The sequence below is a fragment of the Sparus aurata genome, chromosome 6 (genome assembly GCF_900880675.1).
Source record: "Sparus aurata chromosome 6, fSpaAur1.1, whole genome shotgun sequence".
Classification (NCBI taxonomy): domain Eukaryota; kingdom Metazoa; phylum Chordata; class Actinopteri; order Spariformes; family Sparidae; genus Sparus; species Sparus aurata.
The window spans coordinates 20,003,772-20,020,038 of NC_044192.1; the positions used below are offsets into that span (position 1 = coordinate 20,003,772).

The window sequence follows — 16,267 nt, forward strand, 5'->3', positions numbered from 1 at the left end:
AAAACCGGTAAGAACACAACCACTACACAATTTTAATACAGTCTATCGTACATATATGGCCAACAAGTGACTGAAACAGGAGGCCGGATGACAATGAAGACAAACACATGTTTCACCTTTTAAAACAGCAAATTTATTTGTCTTTTAAAAAATAAAAAAATCAACTAAAAATTATTACTATTTCATTGTCACTAATAGAAACAGTACGGAAGCACTGAGTCTTTGAGCACTTTAACCGCTCTTCAAGTATGTTATTTAAGTTCTCATAGATTATTCTTCTGCAGTGGAAAGTCCACCAGGACAGTAGGATCCAGTTGACCCAGAGGGCAAGGTCGCAATTCCAAATGAAAGTTCTCCATAGTAATATCCTGGTTGTGGCAGAACCAGCGTTACTGACTTCACACATCCATAAAGAAACAAGTCGAGAACCGACTACTGTTTGATCCAGTGACAAGTCTGTTTCCAGAGCAATGTAGCTGATGTGCAAGCACCCCATTCTCCAGAGTGTAGTGAGCAGGAAGAGGAAGAGTTGGTCACACAAGCTGAAATTTCAAAAGACTAAGTAAAAGGAGAAATAAAGAGCAGAGTGAAAAAACAGAATGGCAAGACCAGAAGAGAGAGAACTCACAAAGAGAGAATGTGGACAATAAAATCAGCATAACGGCTCATAACAGTTAAAATAAAATAAAAAAGCCATCAATCAGTTGTATTAAAAATAGCATTGACTTCAAAACAATACCACTTGAATCAGCTCAAAAAGTAATAAAACTCTGAATTATAATTTCTTCTGTGGGGAAACAATGCAAAGTTTTCCACATGTAAACAAATTCACTCAGAAGAGAGAAATCAAGTGTGCAGTTCTCTCTGCCTCTCCTTCAGCTATGCCCCATTCACCCTTTTACTGTATGTGCTTGTGCCCCAATGGTAGCAAATCAATACCAAACATCAAGCCTTTTCGCCACCTTATTCTGTTTTATTCCTCTCAAAACACATTTCAGAAAGTGATAAAGTGACAAACCTCTGATGCAATCCTCCTGAGTGTTTTGAGAAGCTGCTCAAGAGGAAGAAAAGCTAGGACTATTGAGTTTCAACTCCCTGTACGAGTCAATGTCCTCCTTTTACACATCAGCCCCAAACTCTGTCCCTTCATTATTAAAATATGCCTCTTCAAGCCGGTCATCTGGGGTGCAAGAGAAAGTGATGCAGATAGTCTGAAATAGCATCCCAGTGCCTCCAGAGGAAGGCGAGGAGGATTACGAGGAGCAACGTAGAAAGCGTGCGGCTGCGTGTTTTCATCAAGGGGACGACACAATTGGCCACTGTGGACACAAACACCAAAAGCACTGCCATAACAGCTAGCAGCACATTGATTAGTTTTCCAAGTAGAGTCCGAGCTGTGGCGTTCTCCAAACCCTCGAGCTGCACCACCTGCTGTTGCTGCTGCTGCAGCTCCATCTTGGAGATGCGCGTCTGACATGCCTCAAGCGCCTCCTACAGGTCAGAGACAAAACTGTCTGTGAAATAGATCTGATGACGAGGCAGAAACATTCACAAATATTTGGTGAAGCTTACCTGAATGTCTCTCGCTCTTTCATAAGACTGGTAAGCAATCTTCTCCTCCATGCTGGCTAGTTCCTGTTTCAAGTTCAGAATTTCATTCTGGTGGAGTTCAGTCAAGTCATTGAGCTGCTCTTCTAAACGTTCACACCTGCAAAATAACGAAAAATCACAAATAGGACTTTTTCTTCCTAACCATACAGACCTACTATACTGCACTGCAGAGGGTATGATATGATACCTGTATCTTTCCTCTTGCAGGGCCTCCATGATCATTGTGTAGTCCCGCTGATAGTGGGCTTTCAAGTTTTCAAATGACTCCTCGAGTCGACCTTGGTTATCCCGCAGCTCTTGGATCTCATGGAGTATAGCATCAAAGCCAGAGGCCTGGGCATGATCAAGTGTATTGCCCTTGGAGCTAGGAGGTCCTCCAGGGGCTCCAGTCGTGCTGTTGGCTCCAGCGGAGCCAGAAGTAGCGCTAGAACAGTCCTCATCACTGCCATACTTTGGGCTGGACTGCAACTGTCCTGTCCCAAGGGCCCTCGTTCCCCCAGGACCAACACCTTCATCCCCCTGGGTTTCATCCAAGGAATCTTTCAGGGCTGAAATGTTATCAGCACTGCCAAACTTGTGGCGGATGAGGGAGGCGATTTCTCTTGGCTTAGACACGACAGCTCCAGCTGCAGAGTGAGTGGCTTGAGAGAAACTGGAGAGACCACCTGTCACCTATAACAAAGGAGATCTGACAGTTAAAAGGACTGAACAAATCTCATTCGACTGATTTAAAAGCCTTATAGATAGAAAGCACATATTGCACTGGAAAAATAACATGCAAGTTGCCAGAAGAATATACTATATTACTATACCGATTAATCGACTGTGGGAGCCATCTGTCAATGATTTGTATGCTTTTCTACCTCTCAGCACTAGGTGTGGTGTGATTTGAGCTCAAGGCCTTAAATGTGGTTTGTGCAGAAACTGCAGGGTGTTGTCAGGAGGTGGATGAAATGAAACTGAAGCTAATCTAAAATAGAGTTCTGTTCAGCTGATAGAAATTAAAGATATCAGCAAGTTATGTGGCTCGTACATGGAAACTGTGCAGCTGATTTTAATTAACGTCAACTTATGGCAATTACCAATACGCCACTGTGAGACAACAACCACTTACATTTAACATTGCTACTGTAAAACTACAAGCCTATGGCTTTAAGCATACCCACCACAACAACCAGAGATTCTCAATGGAGTATGAACAGCATATTAAAAGATTAGTGTTACTTCACTGAACTAGAAAAAAGAAATCCCAATCACCTGGTTCTAACACAGACATATTTCCTGTTCACAACCAAACAATCACAGCACATCTCAATGCTATCATAGCTTAAATAAACACGTTTACAGAATTTAGAAAAACACGCACCTTTGCGCCAACATCTTTCAGCCCCTGGTGCATGTCTCGGAAAACATCTTTGGGCTGGCGGGGGATGCCGTTGTGCTCCACCTCTCGAAGCTTTCGGTGGTAATGCTCCAGCTTCCTCTGCAGTTGCTGGATGGTTTGCGCCGACTTTTGGTTCTTCTTCTCAAACACCTGTTTGATGCGTGCACTCTGCTGTTTGTCCGCATTATTGGCGAGTTTCAGGTATTCGGCCACATTGTCGTCACGTGCTGTTTGTTCGATTTTGATTTGTTCCGTGAGCTTGAGGATCTTCTGTTGTAGTTGGGCAATGGCCTGCTTCGTTCGCTGGGGGTCCGGAGTACTGTCAACTACATCATATCCATCTGCACCGTAGGGGAGGGCGTTGGGCGACACAGCAGGGCCCGATCCATCATAACGATCCAGCTGTTGAAAGAAAGTAAAGAAAGGGAATGTTAAAAAACTGTGTTCATCGTGTATTCTCCCTGATGTGGGATATGGGAACCTTTGTAGAATCTAGTGTGAACACTATTTAAAATCAGTTCATACCGTTTATGCTTTGTTGTATTATCTTGAATCATCTCACACTAGATGAAGATATATCCATCACTACTCATTAAGAACAGCAGATGGCGCCTTTAAAAAAAAAAAAAAGCTCCCTTTTGAATGTCACTTCACAGCTCCAGTTCAAGGACTGGAGGCAGGAAGATGCAGCGACTTGTGGGAAACACAATCTCAAAAATTGGCCAAGTTAATTCAGGATTGAGAGAGAGTTATAACAATGATTTTAATTCTACCCCTCAGGATGTACTTTAGCTAAAAAGCCCAGTAGTGCAAATGACTTGAAGCCATAAACGGTCATCATTTTTTTGAGGTCCAAATTTGTCAACAAGAGGAGCGGTAAATATTACATCTGTGTAATTAACAGACTTAACTGGGCCCATTATAAGAGCTACCAGCTTCTTTAAAACCCGCAAACTGTTGAGCTTTATCTTCTCTGATTAACTGAATGTTAAGTATGTCGGAGCCAGCTTCAGTAAGAACAACACAATGTTGTTTGACAACTCACAGTAGAGGAAGATTTAGTTTAAACTGTTTAGATTTTGTCCAACACCAACTAAAGTAACCTAAGAAGTCAGGATAGGTAGTGCAGAGTACAAAGCAGAGGACTCTACAACATGGGCGGTGATAAGTAAGAGCTGCTAATGAATAACTTCACAGTCCCATTACAAAGCTGTCTGATTATATGCCAGCATAACCAATAAATTACCTATTTGATAGATGCATTATTACATAAGGTGATCAACAAGTTTGTTGACATATGTTTTTATTTGATTGCACAAAGAAATGGCTATAAGACACCATCTGCATTTCGATTATTACCTATAAACCTCTTTTACATTATTCAATTAAATTAAATCTCCCAGGAAATTGAAGGCTGACTAGGGATCCAGTCAGGCTGGCAGGTCTGGCCCCATTTTTATCCGCTTTTACGTCTCTATATTAGACTAAATAAATGAATGTGTAATGCAAGTAATGTTGTAATGTAATGTTGTTTTCCTGTGCTGATAGTAGTTGCTACTGTGATCCGGATGTTTCTGTGACAGCAGAGCCAAAAATAATGCCACTTAGACAACTTTTTCCCCATTAGTGTTTCCGTTTCCATGTTAAACTGTAGGTATTTCCACAGAAGTACAAAAACAAAACAAAAAACAAAAATAGTTTGCCCAGTATTGTTAAAGTAGCCAGCAAAATATTTGGCTTGCAGCAGCTTTCTTTGGCAGATATTTATGACAGACAAGTTTTGCGGCGGCCACAGTCGATCCTGTCCAGCTCTGACCACCCGCTCTTGGAGGAATTCGTTCTTCTCCCTTCTGGGCAGACATACAGGTCCCCCAGGGTAAAAACCAACAGGTTTAAATTTTCCTTTGTTCCAAGTGTAATAAATGCACTTAATTTGCACTAAACCTTGATTGCACTGCTCAGCAGCACTTTACTACGGCTACTAATTTTATGGTTTGATACTTTTACTTTCAATCTTTTGGTTGGTTGTTTGCTGTTACTATGATTCATGTCCCATGTCCTCTTTATGTTGTCTTTGTGTCATTTTTTGCCCTCTACTGTAAATCAAGGGACAATAAAGACCCGAACCTGAAGAGATGATGTATGATCATCAGCTGAGCACTGTCAATCACAAATAAAAGATCGTAAGGTGAAGATGAACAGGAGCATTTCCATCCAGCTTATGACATCTGTTTATAAACTTAATTTCAGCCTCCACCGAGGTGCCAAGACCTGCAAAACAGTGTGACATAGCCCCTCGTCTTACGATGTCTGCCTTCTCCTGAATTGCCATTCAAGAGAGTCTTCTGTCATACTGCTGACATTGAGCCACACTACTTCAATGGCCCTATAGTGTGTTAAAATTTTTTATCCCCTGCTCGAATTACCAATTACTTTTTAAATGAAGTAATTTTTAATTGTTTTTAAAAAAACTGTTTTTTTTTAAGTGTATTTTTTATTTACAGCTTTTAAACCGTCATGTCTTCAGCTAGTAAACCCCTTACTCATTTAACAGTTTCACACTTGAGTTGCTTTTTCCTCTCATTGCTTCAACAACAAACTCAGCCCACAAGTTTGAGTTTGTTTGGCCCTGCAAGCCTTCTCTGACCTGAAGTACTCTCAGTGACAGCACAGGCTAAATTTAGAAGGGCTTAAAGCACATAGTGACCAACCACTCAAAGGCAATCTCTGACCTTCCACCGCTGACAGCTCATCTCCCCATTCACCGGTTCATCCAGGCACATCTAAGCCATTAACAGCCTTTTAACACATTTGCACAATTCACTTAGTTTTGGCTTTCTCACATTTCTGACATTTATGCAAGACTCCATTTATCTTTTGTTTTTACAGCCGGGTTGCAAACAAATAGGCAGCATTTGTTTCCTCTTGAGTGCATAGTGTCTCTTTGTATTGCAAATTTGAATCTGAATGTTTATATCCTGAAGCCAAAATTTCTATGAATAATACATTTGCAAGAGGACAGATTTTATGAAAAAGGACGTATGAATTAAAAGATGTGTTTTTGCCATAGTGTCAACAGGTTTTCAACCCAGCAAATGCATTAAAATTGAAGAGACTGCCAGTGTTCTTGGGACATAATGCTGACGGGACATTATGAATAATTAATAAAAATTACTGAATGCAGCTAGAAAAATCTCAAATTCATAGATTTTGTCACAGCTACCATTTTTTTTTTCTTAATAACATTTGGAACAAGTTATGCAGTTACAGATACTGAAGCGAACCTGTTGTATTGGTGGCAAGTTTGGGAATTATAGGAGGCATCTTTTTTCCATGGTTTTTTAAAGGGTAACTGTGAAATAGGGAGTATTAAGCCTTTTGTGGCTCCAGAGGAAGCTGGATGTAATCTGATAAGCTGCCTCCAGTGATGTCACTTGGTGGTTGAGTTTCATGGTTGGTAATGTAGACACCAAGTTTTTTAAAAAGGAAGAAAAATGCAGGGGGAAAGAAAAAGATCATGTGTCTGGTATTTTATCATTTATAAAAAGGCTTTACACTACTTTCTCCACATATGTAGTCCTCTCAAGACCTTTAAACACACTTTAATGTGAAGAATTGGTGGGGTTACCCTTTAAGTAAATGTTATATGTGGCAGACAGACAGATACTACGCTGTAAAGTGCAAGTCACACAGATTCCAGCAGTGTGTATTATGTTTGTCTGTTTAGATTTAACTGAGTTATGACTCCTCGATGAGGTGTGAAGGGAGAAGCAAGTGACTCTGCCCAGAGTGAGGCCTGCAGGCCATAACTGGCCCATCATAAAGTTTGATTTAGCCAGCCAGATGTTTCTAGTGAAAGACAATAATGAATCTGAAAAATATCATATAAACAGCTGTTTATGCAGTTTTGTTTGTTGCGAGGTAAAATGCTCTTTGAATATGTAGGTTTTTTTCTTCCTCATAATCCAAGCATGGCAATCAGAGTGACACTTTGCACAGAAATTCGGTCGATTAAGGGTAACTGGGATTATCATACCATTTTGCATTTAACAATACGCTAGATTGGGTAACCCCGCTCTAGGTAAATGCAAATGTAACCTATATCAAAACATCATTTGCATCCAGACTGGAATGTCTTCCTTCTCTGTAAAGAATGCACTGACAAATATTTTTCACCTGGACTACTTGAAAGGACTGAGACGCTCACCTTGTCAGGCTCCTCAGTTGAGTGGTAGCCAGATGTTAGCAGCATGTCAGCCAGGGCTGGGCTGCTGGGTGTATCTGTGGTCGAGGAGGAGCGTGGGCGCCCAGCCTGCAGCAGGGCTTCATGGGTGCTGCGTCTGTGGATCTGTGGGCTACCTTTTTGGGGAGGATCCCCAGGGCCCCCCACCTTGCTGCGGCGGCTCTGCAGGCTAGTGCCTCTCTTCATCATCGGTGGAGCACCTCGGATCTGCTGCAGAACGCGGCTCAGAGCTGCAGGAGGGACGGAAGCGGCAGGGTTGTCAGAGTCCAAAGGGAGGGCCGAGCTGGCAGGAGCATCCCCTACTTCTGACCCTACTTCAGTGGGTTCGGAGGGAGGGGCACCTGCGCAGGTAGAGACGGAGTCATGTGGGGAAACGGAGGAGCGTCGGCGCTGTGGCTGGAAGAAGTGCTTCAGGCCATGGCCCAACGCTCCCATGTTCTCCAGGGCATTATGGGTGATTTTGGACAAGCCATGCTCTGACTCCGACGCCCTCCTGCCGACCTCCATCTCTGCTCGGCCTCCCGCATCCGGCTCCTCTGGACTCAGCTCACTACTACCCTGATCCATCAGAGACCTCCAGTTTCTACTAGGGGGTGCAGGGGACTAGCTACGCCCCGTCAACACCCCCCCCTCTGAGCGACTGGTTGAAAGCCGTGGAGCAGAGGGGTTGGCGCTCAGTTGGGCCTTTTGAGTGCGCATGCATCTGTGGCTTGGCTCAATGTCATGCTTGTCTACCACAAAAGGAAAATAAAATGAATTATGACATGCAGCAGTGAATGATGAACATAATAAGCAGAATATAAAACAACAAGCTACATTTACTGGGTTGACACAGACATGACCACTTTTTTGCAGGTTAATAGAAGGTTTCTTGACCATGTTCATCTTTTTGCAAACAATTCATAATTGAAAAAAAGATTCTAAATTGTCTCCCTGCTGGAGGAGACAGCAAGAGGCATATCTGATAGTGCCAACCCAGTAAAGCAAAAACATAAAGTCTACAAAATAAACAGAACATTTTCTGAAATGTCAAAGTCTGTTATACAGCACGACCTTTGGCTGCTTCTAAAAATCACTTTCCATTGTTTATTTCTGGGCATTCAAGCCCAACTGCACAAAAGCCCTCAAGATTACATTTCAGAAAGCATTCATTATGGAAATTAATAATCAACATAATTAAGAGTGCCCAGATGAAGCTAACAAAGAGACTACAGAATGTGAAAAAAAAACAAATGAAATACTAAATGGATAGAGATAGTGATCTAATTCTCAACTGATTAAGGAGTTCAACGATCCACGGCAGTCTCCTCTTTCGCATTTCATCTTATAACAAGGCTAAATCCTGCAATGTAAAGGTCCGATCCAGCTCTGTGGCTCTCAGATGACAGGTTATATAAAAAGTCTTTACCATCATGTAATGAGACAGTGAGAAAGAAAGACAGAGAGAGGAGTTGAGATAGAGTGTGACAAAGATCTTACCATCAGCCCCGCTTCTCCTCTATTGACTCACAACGCAGGATTGGCTAAATGAAGCAGAAATAAAAAAATAAAAATAAAAAAAACAACAGATATAATATGCTCCATACGACAAGAGAGGAGAAGGGTTCCAGACTCTCATACTGCAGCATCATGCAGAAATAAATAGACTTGCACACAAACTTTTCAATCAGTCATAACTGGTCATAACGGATGTGTAAAGTAATGCTGAACTAGATGAGAGTTAAAAGCTTCTAACATGCTGACGAGTAGAAATTATCCAACCCTAATGGAGCAGAACACATGACATGACGACATTAGCATGACTGCAGCTCCAGACACTGTTCAATACCACTTCTACACATAAACAAACATCAAAACAAGGCATGAACACTGCTCAAAGGAGCTGTCACTGCACGACTCATCTGTAGCAGCACATACAGGGGGAGTGGGGGAACGTTAGCCCGGGAAAGAGCCCTCCTGTCCTCTTCATTTTCTCCAACAAGCTAACAAATGTGCACACTATTCTTGAATAGAAAAGTTTGAACAATTTTTCCAATTTGTCCAACTGGACAGGAGTTTAAAAAAATGTTTTACAGTATCTATTTATATTTGCCACCGTCTAGTTTATGGCCAAATAATTCCTAAAACCTAAACCTCAACCTTAATTCTGTACTCAATTGTTCTGAGTGTTTATAATTGCAGATTTGCACAGTATTTTGCAAAAATTTAAAAATTCAAATTCAAACTGAAGTGGGTATGCTTGGACATAAAAAGTGATCAATTTCATCAAATGCCAGAAACAAGCACACCCTTATCTGGTTCTGCTTTGCGTCTGCATGGTTGAATCACAAGGAATCAAGACCAAAAATAATGGCTGTCCCTGGTTGCAGTGCACAAGAACAGTTAAACTGGGATGTTGCAAACCACTAAATCCTGACATCTAACAGGAGGTTTAAACTTCCTAGACTAGTTGACTGATCAAAAATCAAGAATTCAAACTTGAGCACAATTTAGGTTAAAAATTGTCAAAAAAATATCATATCAGAGTAATTTGAAAAAAAGAAAAAGAAAAATCTGATTCTTGACTACGGACCATCTTGCAATTGGATCACAACAGCCATGACTAGGGTTGCAGGTTTCAAGGTATACCATGGCGTGAAAACGAATGTTCAGTGTACCGTTTACATTTGCACATCCACAATAATACTGTTGTCAAAAATGTTTACATTTCAAGTTTAAATCAAGTTTCATGTCTGTCTGGACATAATATTTTGTTAAATTGTGATAATGTGTTTGTTCCAAGCAAAAAAGTTGAACAATGTGTTTTCATTCCTTTTCATGTTGATGTAACTAATAATGACAGTATCATCTGTGTAACACTGCATACCTGAACTGTGAAAATTTCTCAGATGGTTATCTTATAACGCTGCAACCCCACCCCCAGCGCCTGTCGACATGTTCACGTTCCAAGCCATGAGTACTCAGTAGATATTATTACATTATTAGATCAGTACCCAGTACTAATGAGTCCAACCATGCCCATCCTCGAACTCAGTCTTTATTTTGATCTCAACTACATGCCTATGGAGATCGTCCACAGACGGACATATATACACCTGGCAAAGCCCCCAAAACTGTGTAAGGTTCCACTACAAAAGGTGTTTCCGGGACCACATTTTGCCATGATGATACACATACAGACTCACAAGGTGAACATATTGTAAGCTGATGCCGTTATTCAAATGTGCACATTGATAAAATAGTTTGACCAACTCGTATTTCTGGTGCCATCAAGTGATGGTAATAAGTTTAATCAATTAGCCATGCACATCCCTACAGCACAGCATAATTTGAAAGTTCTGATTTGTTTCTAGTCCATGCATTTTTATTTATGTATTAACATATTGCTAAATTAAACTTGAATTACATCCACTATGAAGCATTTCTATGTAGTTCTTTAGTATATTGTCAACTGTAGCTCTCGCTTTTGTCATAAAGAGAAAAAATTGTTTCACAACAGCAAGTTTCCAATCCTTTCCTCCTCCTTTGAGCACCTTGACAGGCTGTTTTACAAGGCTTACTGAGAAGCATGTTTCTCCAAAGAGCCTAAAGTGATGGCTCTGACTATGTAGTACATGGATTATATTGCAGACAAACAGAAAAATGATTCCACGAGTCAGCAGAGATATAAAGTATCACTTAACAAGCCAGCAGCACAATCTAGCACCAAAAACTCTATGAAATGCAGCATTAGTGACTCATTACTGCTGGCCCTGCTGTTACATCTGCAGTGTTGGATAAGAAAGCTTTGTTGAAGGGTAGGTGGTAGTGAATGGTACAATAATGAAAAAGCAAATCTTTGCCAATTCTTTCTGATCAACACGCTTAAACAAAGGCTGCTTCATGTTTAAACCGTGTTCACTTACTGCTGTCGCTCATTTCACTCATAACTCAAAACAAATTAAATCTTCAGTGGATTATATTCATGAAGCTTCCCTCCCCACTTACTGGCCCTCTGATATACATGTCATAATGTTAACACTATCAATTATTATACAACCTTTATAGCTAACTGATTTAACACTAATCTTCTGATCTTGTATGTATGATCTTCAGCCCCATTTCCTGATCCTGATCCAACTCAGTGTGACATGCGCTTTCGAAAGTCAAGACAAGACACAGGAGGAAAAAACTCCCACACAGACGAGGAACTGTATCCTTCATCTACATTGAAAATACAATGGCATCCGACTCCTCTAGGCTGAGGGCAAAGTGTTCTCTTTGAAGTGGGTCAGCCAACACTCGCCTATCACTCTCTCTTTGCATGCAGTGCTGCAAGGTCACACCATCTACTGAGCGTTGTGCACGTCTCGCAGCGTTTAAGCTTTTACTTGTGTCAAAGAAACATGTATGTAGTCATTGCTGCAGCATAGGCCTACATGCATTATTCCAGTAGTCCATCACTTAGATTAACACTAATTAGTTTCTTGCGTGATGTGGTTTTTGCGTCAAATTAAGTAGCAGAAAAATTGAAAATGGAAATACACACAATGTTATCACCTTACTGTAAATGTATATTGGTTCCAAATATTGGTTACCTTGATTACTAATAAGTGGTATTTGTATTAGCCCTAAATAAACCATGTTTTTTTTTTAATTCCTAGATAATAGAACTGAAAGATCTGTAAAAAACAAAACTGTTACAATTACAACAGAGGTACACACAACTCAGCAGTTGTCCCAGTGCAAAAAACATACCTTCGGGTGTGGTCATCAGCATATGATTTGTGGAGCTATTAACACAGGAAAAGGCCAAATCCAAGCGAATTTCCAGCACTGCTTCCTCTAGATAATTGTTACAAATGGAAATCTGGTGCGGTAGCTGTCGACCTTTAGTCAGCTGTTTCCATGGACATTTAGAAAAATCACATGCTGCAAAGAAAAACAGAAACAAAAAAGAGGTAGGACAGCATAAGAAAGGGTTTGCTGTGAAAGACAACTTCAGACACACAGGAGACATCTTTCTCACAAATATGTTGTGTATTCAAATTACAAAGCCACAATGCTGCACCGACAAAGTCTATGTGGCACTGTTGAGCAATGTCTGTGGAGCCCAGGCAGCTAATGAGACCCAAAATAAACTACGGACATCAAATGCCCTTCTATTCATCTTGTACTCTTCTTGGTGACATGGTAGTCTATAGAATTGCTATATAATCTACCTGAGATCCTTAGAGAAACTAAAACATGTAGATGCTAGATGAGGCTAAAGTCCCATATGAGGCAGCCATCACATCAATTTGCTGCTCTATATATCAGCTTCCCAAACTTAATTGCTTGGCCTGGCCCCCTGAACCTAAATACATTCAAAACATCGATCAATAGGTGAAACAAACATGGAGAGGAAAGCAGATAAACAGGCCAATCACATATTTAGACAGTCAGGGCTTCTCATCAGATGTTATTTTTAGAATCCTTATGTCCCATTGGTTTCGTGTGGCTCCATGATAGTCAAGGAATTAAATAAGTAATATTCACATTGTAGACTAGAGCAATCACAGACTGTATGCATTCTATGAGAATTACGCATCTCTTATGTATGCTATTTACTCTGTTAAGCGTATAAACCCTCATAGTGCAAGATTCTACTCGAAGATGAAACAAAATTATTTCATCAGATAAGACGCATTTCTGTAAAACGTCATGTTCTTTATCCAGTATCTCAACCAAACAGCTCTTTTCTGAGTGAAAGCGAAGAATTCATCATGTCCTAAACTTTTGCCGTCAGTGAAGAACAACTGTGGCATCCAGCTCCAAAAACTGCAGCAGTCTCAATATCGTGAGGTCACTGTTGTCTCCATATGCATGATGTCAGTTCAATATGACAAAACTGACAGATCTGAGATCCACAGTACACAGCCTTTATCTTGGACCCTAAAACCAAGATATAATATCATTATCAGAAGCTGGTGCAGACCAAGACAGGGCTAAATGTAAAGTGAATATTGGACTTCTACTCATCACCAAAAGTGAACCAAAATGCCAATCGAAATAAATGATTATGTCCACCAAATGTGTAATTAGGCAACAACTACCCAATACGTTAACCATAACAACTTCATAAAAACATGAATAATGGATTAGAACCTGTGCTGTTTGGGGAGCTATAGGGTAAATCTGAAGTCACGTGACAAAAAAATTTAAATAAATCAATGATTGCAGGTTCTCAGTAAAGGCCCCAGGGGATTTCTTTAGACATTTCCCTGATAAAGGCTATGGGTTCAATCATAACTTAATATTCAGTATATTTACGCACCATAATGCTAGATGTCGTTCCTCGATTCACATGATGAAATGACCCACAGACTGTCCCTGTAATGCAGCCCAATGTGAGACCCAAAGTGATTACTCCACCCAAACAAACCAGTGAAGGCATTTTGGTTTTTTTCCCCACAAGCAGCTCATACAAGTCTGGAGTTTCATATCTGGGATGGTGAAATGAAAAACACGAGTTTTAATTTGGTACAGCACAGGCCTCCCAGGCCTTTTAGCTTAATTAATTGTGTAATGTTAATTAATAGTGCAAGATAGCCTCTCGAGAATATCTGCAGGACATGGACCATTTACTGAATTAAAGAGCCACAGCTTTGATAAAAAAACAATTCAAAATGACAAATAAACAACAAGACATGTGCTACACAACAATGTACAGGATACAAACAGAGCTCTCAGCAAGAATACAGTCATCCGTGCAATCCGATGAGATCATCACCACCGCTTCAGTAATTACAGCTACAGGCCTAACAATAAAGTTTCCCTTTCGAGTCGACTATAACGTGGAACAAAAAACTTTCATCAAAACACTAGCGTTAGAGCTTAACACCAGCACAAGGCTCGTGTTACTTAATTAAATCACTCGGTAGGTTACAGGTGCATTTGGCGTCATTACATGTAAGGTAACAGTAGTAACGCGTAACGTTATGCTTGGAAATTCAAAAGCAGATGCCGGGATAGAGTCAAACAAAACACAAATGCAATGCTGTATTTATGAGCAACGTTATTAAGTTACTGCAAATAGTCTGAGCCCAACGGTTTAACGTTGGCTAGAGATAAGAAGAGGATGGAATTAGCAGATTGCTAGCCATCGTTCGCAGGCCTGGCCAATAAAATACAAAACAACAGGATACATTCACTCAAAACATCAGACTAGATTGACGTTTTATCACAGGGTGGTGCTCACCGTTGCGGCAGATAAAGTCAGAACACATCCCTGTCCCCGTTTTGATGGCTCGTCTGCTCCTCTTGCAGCTAGCAGTGCAAGCTAACGTGGTGCACTGGAGGGCGCTCATTTTACTTCACAGTGCACACCGGTGCTGCTGTGCGGGGCGAGGTCACAGTGTTCACGTTGCTTTATGCTGGATGTCAAGCATTCATCAAAGCTAGCCAGAGGTTAGCATGTCTTACGCATGCCGTTGTCACACTGGAGTAAATGTTTAAAGTGTAAAGTAAGCGTGCAACCGCCCGCCTGGTTACGTGAGCTCACCTGAGGACAACATTCTCTATTTCAATTTACACTGGAGCACCATGAGCTCCCATGTGTAATGCCCTTGCTCCCATGATACAACCAGAACATTTAACCTTTTCATCATCTGAGAAGTTTATGTTACTTTACAAATGGATGTGTAACATGTTTTGATACACCGCAGGCCATGTGTTACACGTTGTGCATGCTGCTTGGTTAGAGGACAGTGGGTAGACTTGTATTTGATCTGATCACAGCTCTGCCCATGTGCTTTTTACGTTCGACTTCAAAATGTCAACCCTAACATTACTGATTTGAATGACAGTATCAAGATAGTGGCCGCCATGTAAAGTGACACACAGGCGTGAGAATCTTCCCAGTAGATTACTGGAGAGTAAATCTCACCAGTTTAAACAGATTACAGGAATATTTCTACACCAGAATCTTGGAGGGTTACACATCGTCACATAGACAGTCACATGGTACAATTCAATCAGTTAATCCCTCCATAAACCTGATTAATGTATCACTAACTTACTATCGTACCTCAATGCCACGTTATTGATCGAGATGTTGAATCATGAGTCATGACCACTGTGGCACCTGTTTCCTCATCATCCCTGCTCCAAACTATAGAATTAACCATTAAAATTCTATTGCATTTTACAAAAGCCTTCATAAAACGGCCCTCGCAGGTGTGAACAGCTCAAACACACCGGGTGATTTCAGACTGAAGGTATTGGGTAGCCATCTGTCACATACTCCCACTAGGCTTTCTTAATCACACCTTGGTGTCTTGTATTTCATGGTGGCGTATGTAGTCCTACAGTACCGGTTTACATTTCAGTCCCCTCACCATTTTCGTTGTGCATACCGACCAGTGGCCAGCTAACTGAGGATAAAGTCACAATTGTTCACAGTCAGCTGTAAGTAACGCTCGTTAAACCCGTTTAGCAGATCGACCGCGGTGAGAGTATCATCGCATCCGGCCTGGGTGTTGTCTCCAAAGTTCAACCTGCACAAATTGTCTCTACAGCCGAAGATCTAACTCTTTTCGTAATTACTCACATGTAAATACACTTGCCATCGCCCATCCAGGCTATCCTGGGTGGCAAAACAGGCGCATACTGGCCGCCTGGCCACTCAGCCTGTCAGTTAGCCGCTCGGCTAGACTGTAGCTCAAAAACATCGCTCCAGCCTCAGCCATGGTTAGCTACAGGCGAGCCGGGCAGCTCGCCAGGCAGCAGCGACAAGAGGATAAACAGCGTTAATCAACCGTAACCCCTGCGTGGGTCGGTAACAGCATACGGAAACACATTTCCGCCACAGACCAGTTTGTAAAATAAGTGTTTTTGCTGGCTTCGACTTACATGGGCGCTGAGAGGATTGTGTTGATGACCATTCATTTCTCCCGATGGTGGAACACTCCCACGGTGACGTCAGATAGCGTGCTCGACGTCAGCGCAGCCGAGTACCAGAGAGCTAACAATCCCATCTGACCCGTGCAGGTGATCCACTTACACAGACA

General features: G+C 41.4%; 1 protein-coding gene across 7 annotated transcripts; it reads right to left on the reverse strand.

Annotated features, from left to right (window-relative positions):
• Positions 1-110: 110 nt before the first annotated feature.
• On the reverse strand, positions 111-16,217 carry tmcc1b (transmembrane and coiled-coil domain family 1b). 7 transcript variants are annotated; one of them, XR_003984292.1, is made up of 9 exons: positions 16,110-16,217; positions 11,976-12,149; positions 8,718-8,761; positions 7,203-7,969; positions 2,978-3,397; positions 1,799-2,283; positions 1,573-1,708; positions 1,019-1,491; positions 111-558 (listed from the first exon to the last, which is right to left on the reverse strand). XR_003984292.1 is itself a non-coding variant. In XM_030419363.1 (8 exons), exons 4-8 carry the CDS (start codon positions 7,425-7,427, stop codon positions 1,177-1,179), a joined length of 1,581 nt encoding a protein of 526 aa, XP_030275223.1. In that variant the 5' UTR covers positions 7,428-7,468; positions 8,718-8,761; positions 11,976-12,149; positions 16,110-16,217; the 3' UTR covers positions 111-1,176. The 7 variants fall into 7 exon arrangements, 6 of the variants coding, with proteins under 6 accessions (XP_030275223.1, XP_030275222.1, XP_030275217.1 ...); XM_030419363.1 differs by having other exon boundaries at positions 111-1,491; positions 7,203-7,468; XM_030419362.1 differs by having other exon boundaries at positions 111-1,491; positions 7,203-7,579.
• Between the last annotated feature and the right edge of the window lie 50 nt (positions 16,218-16,267).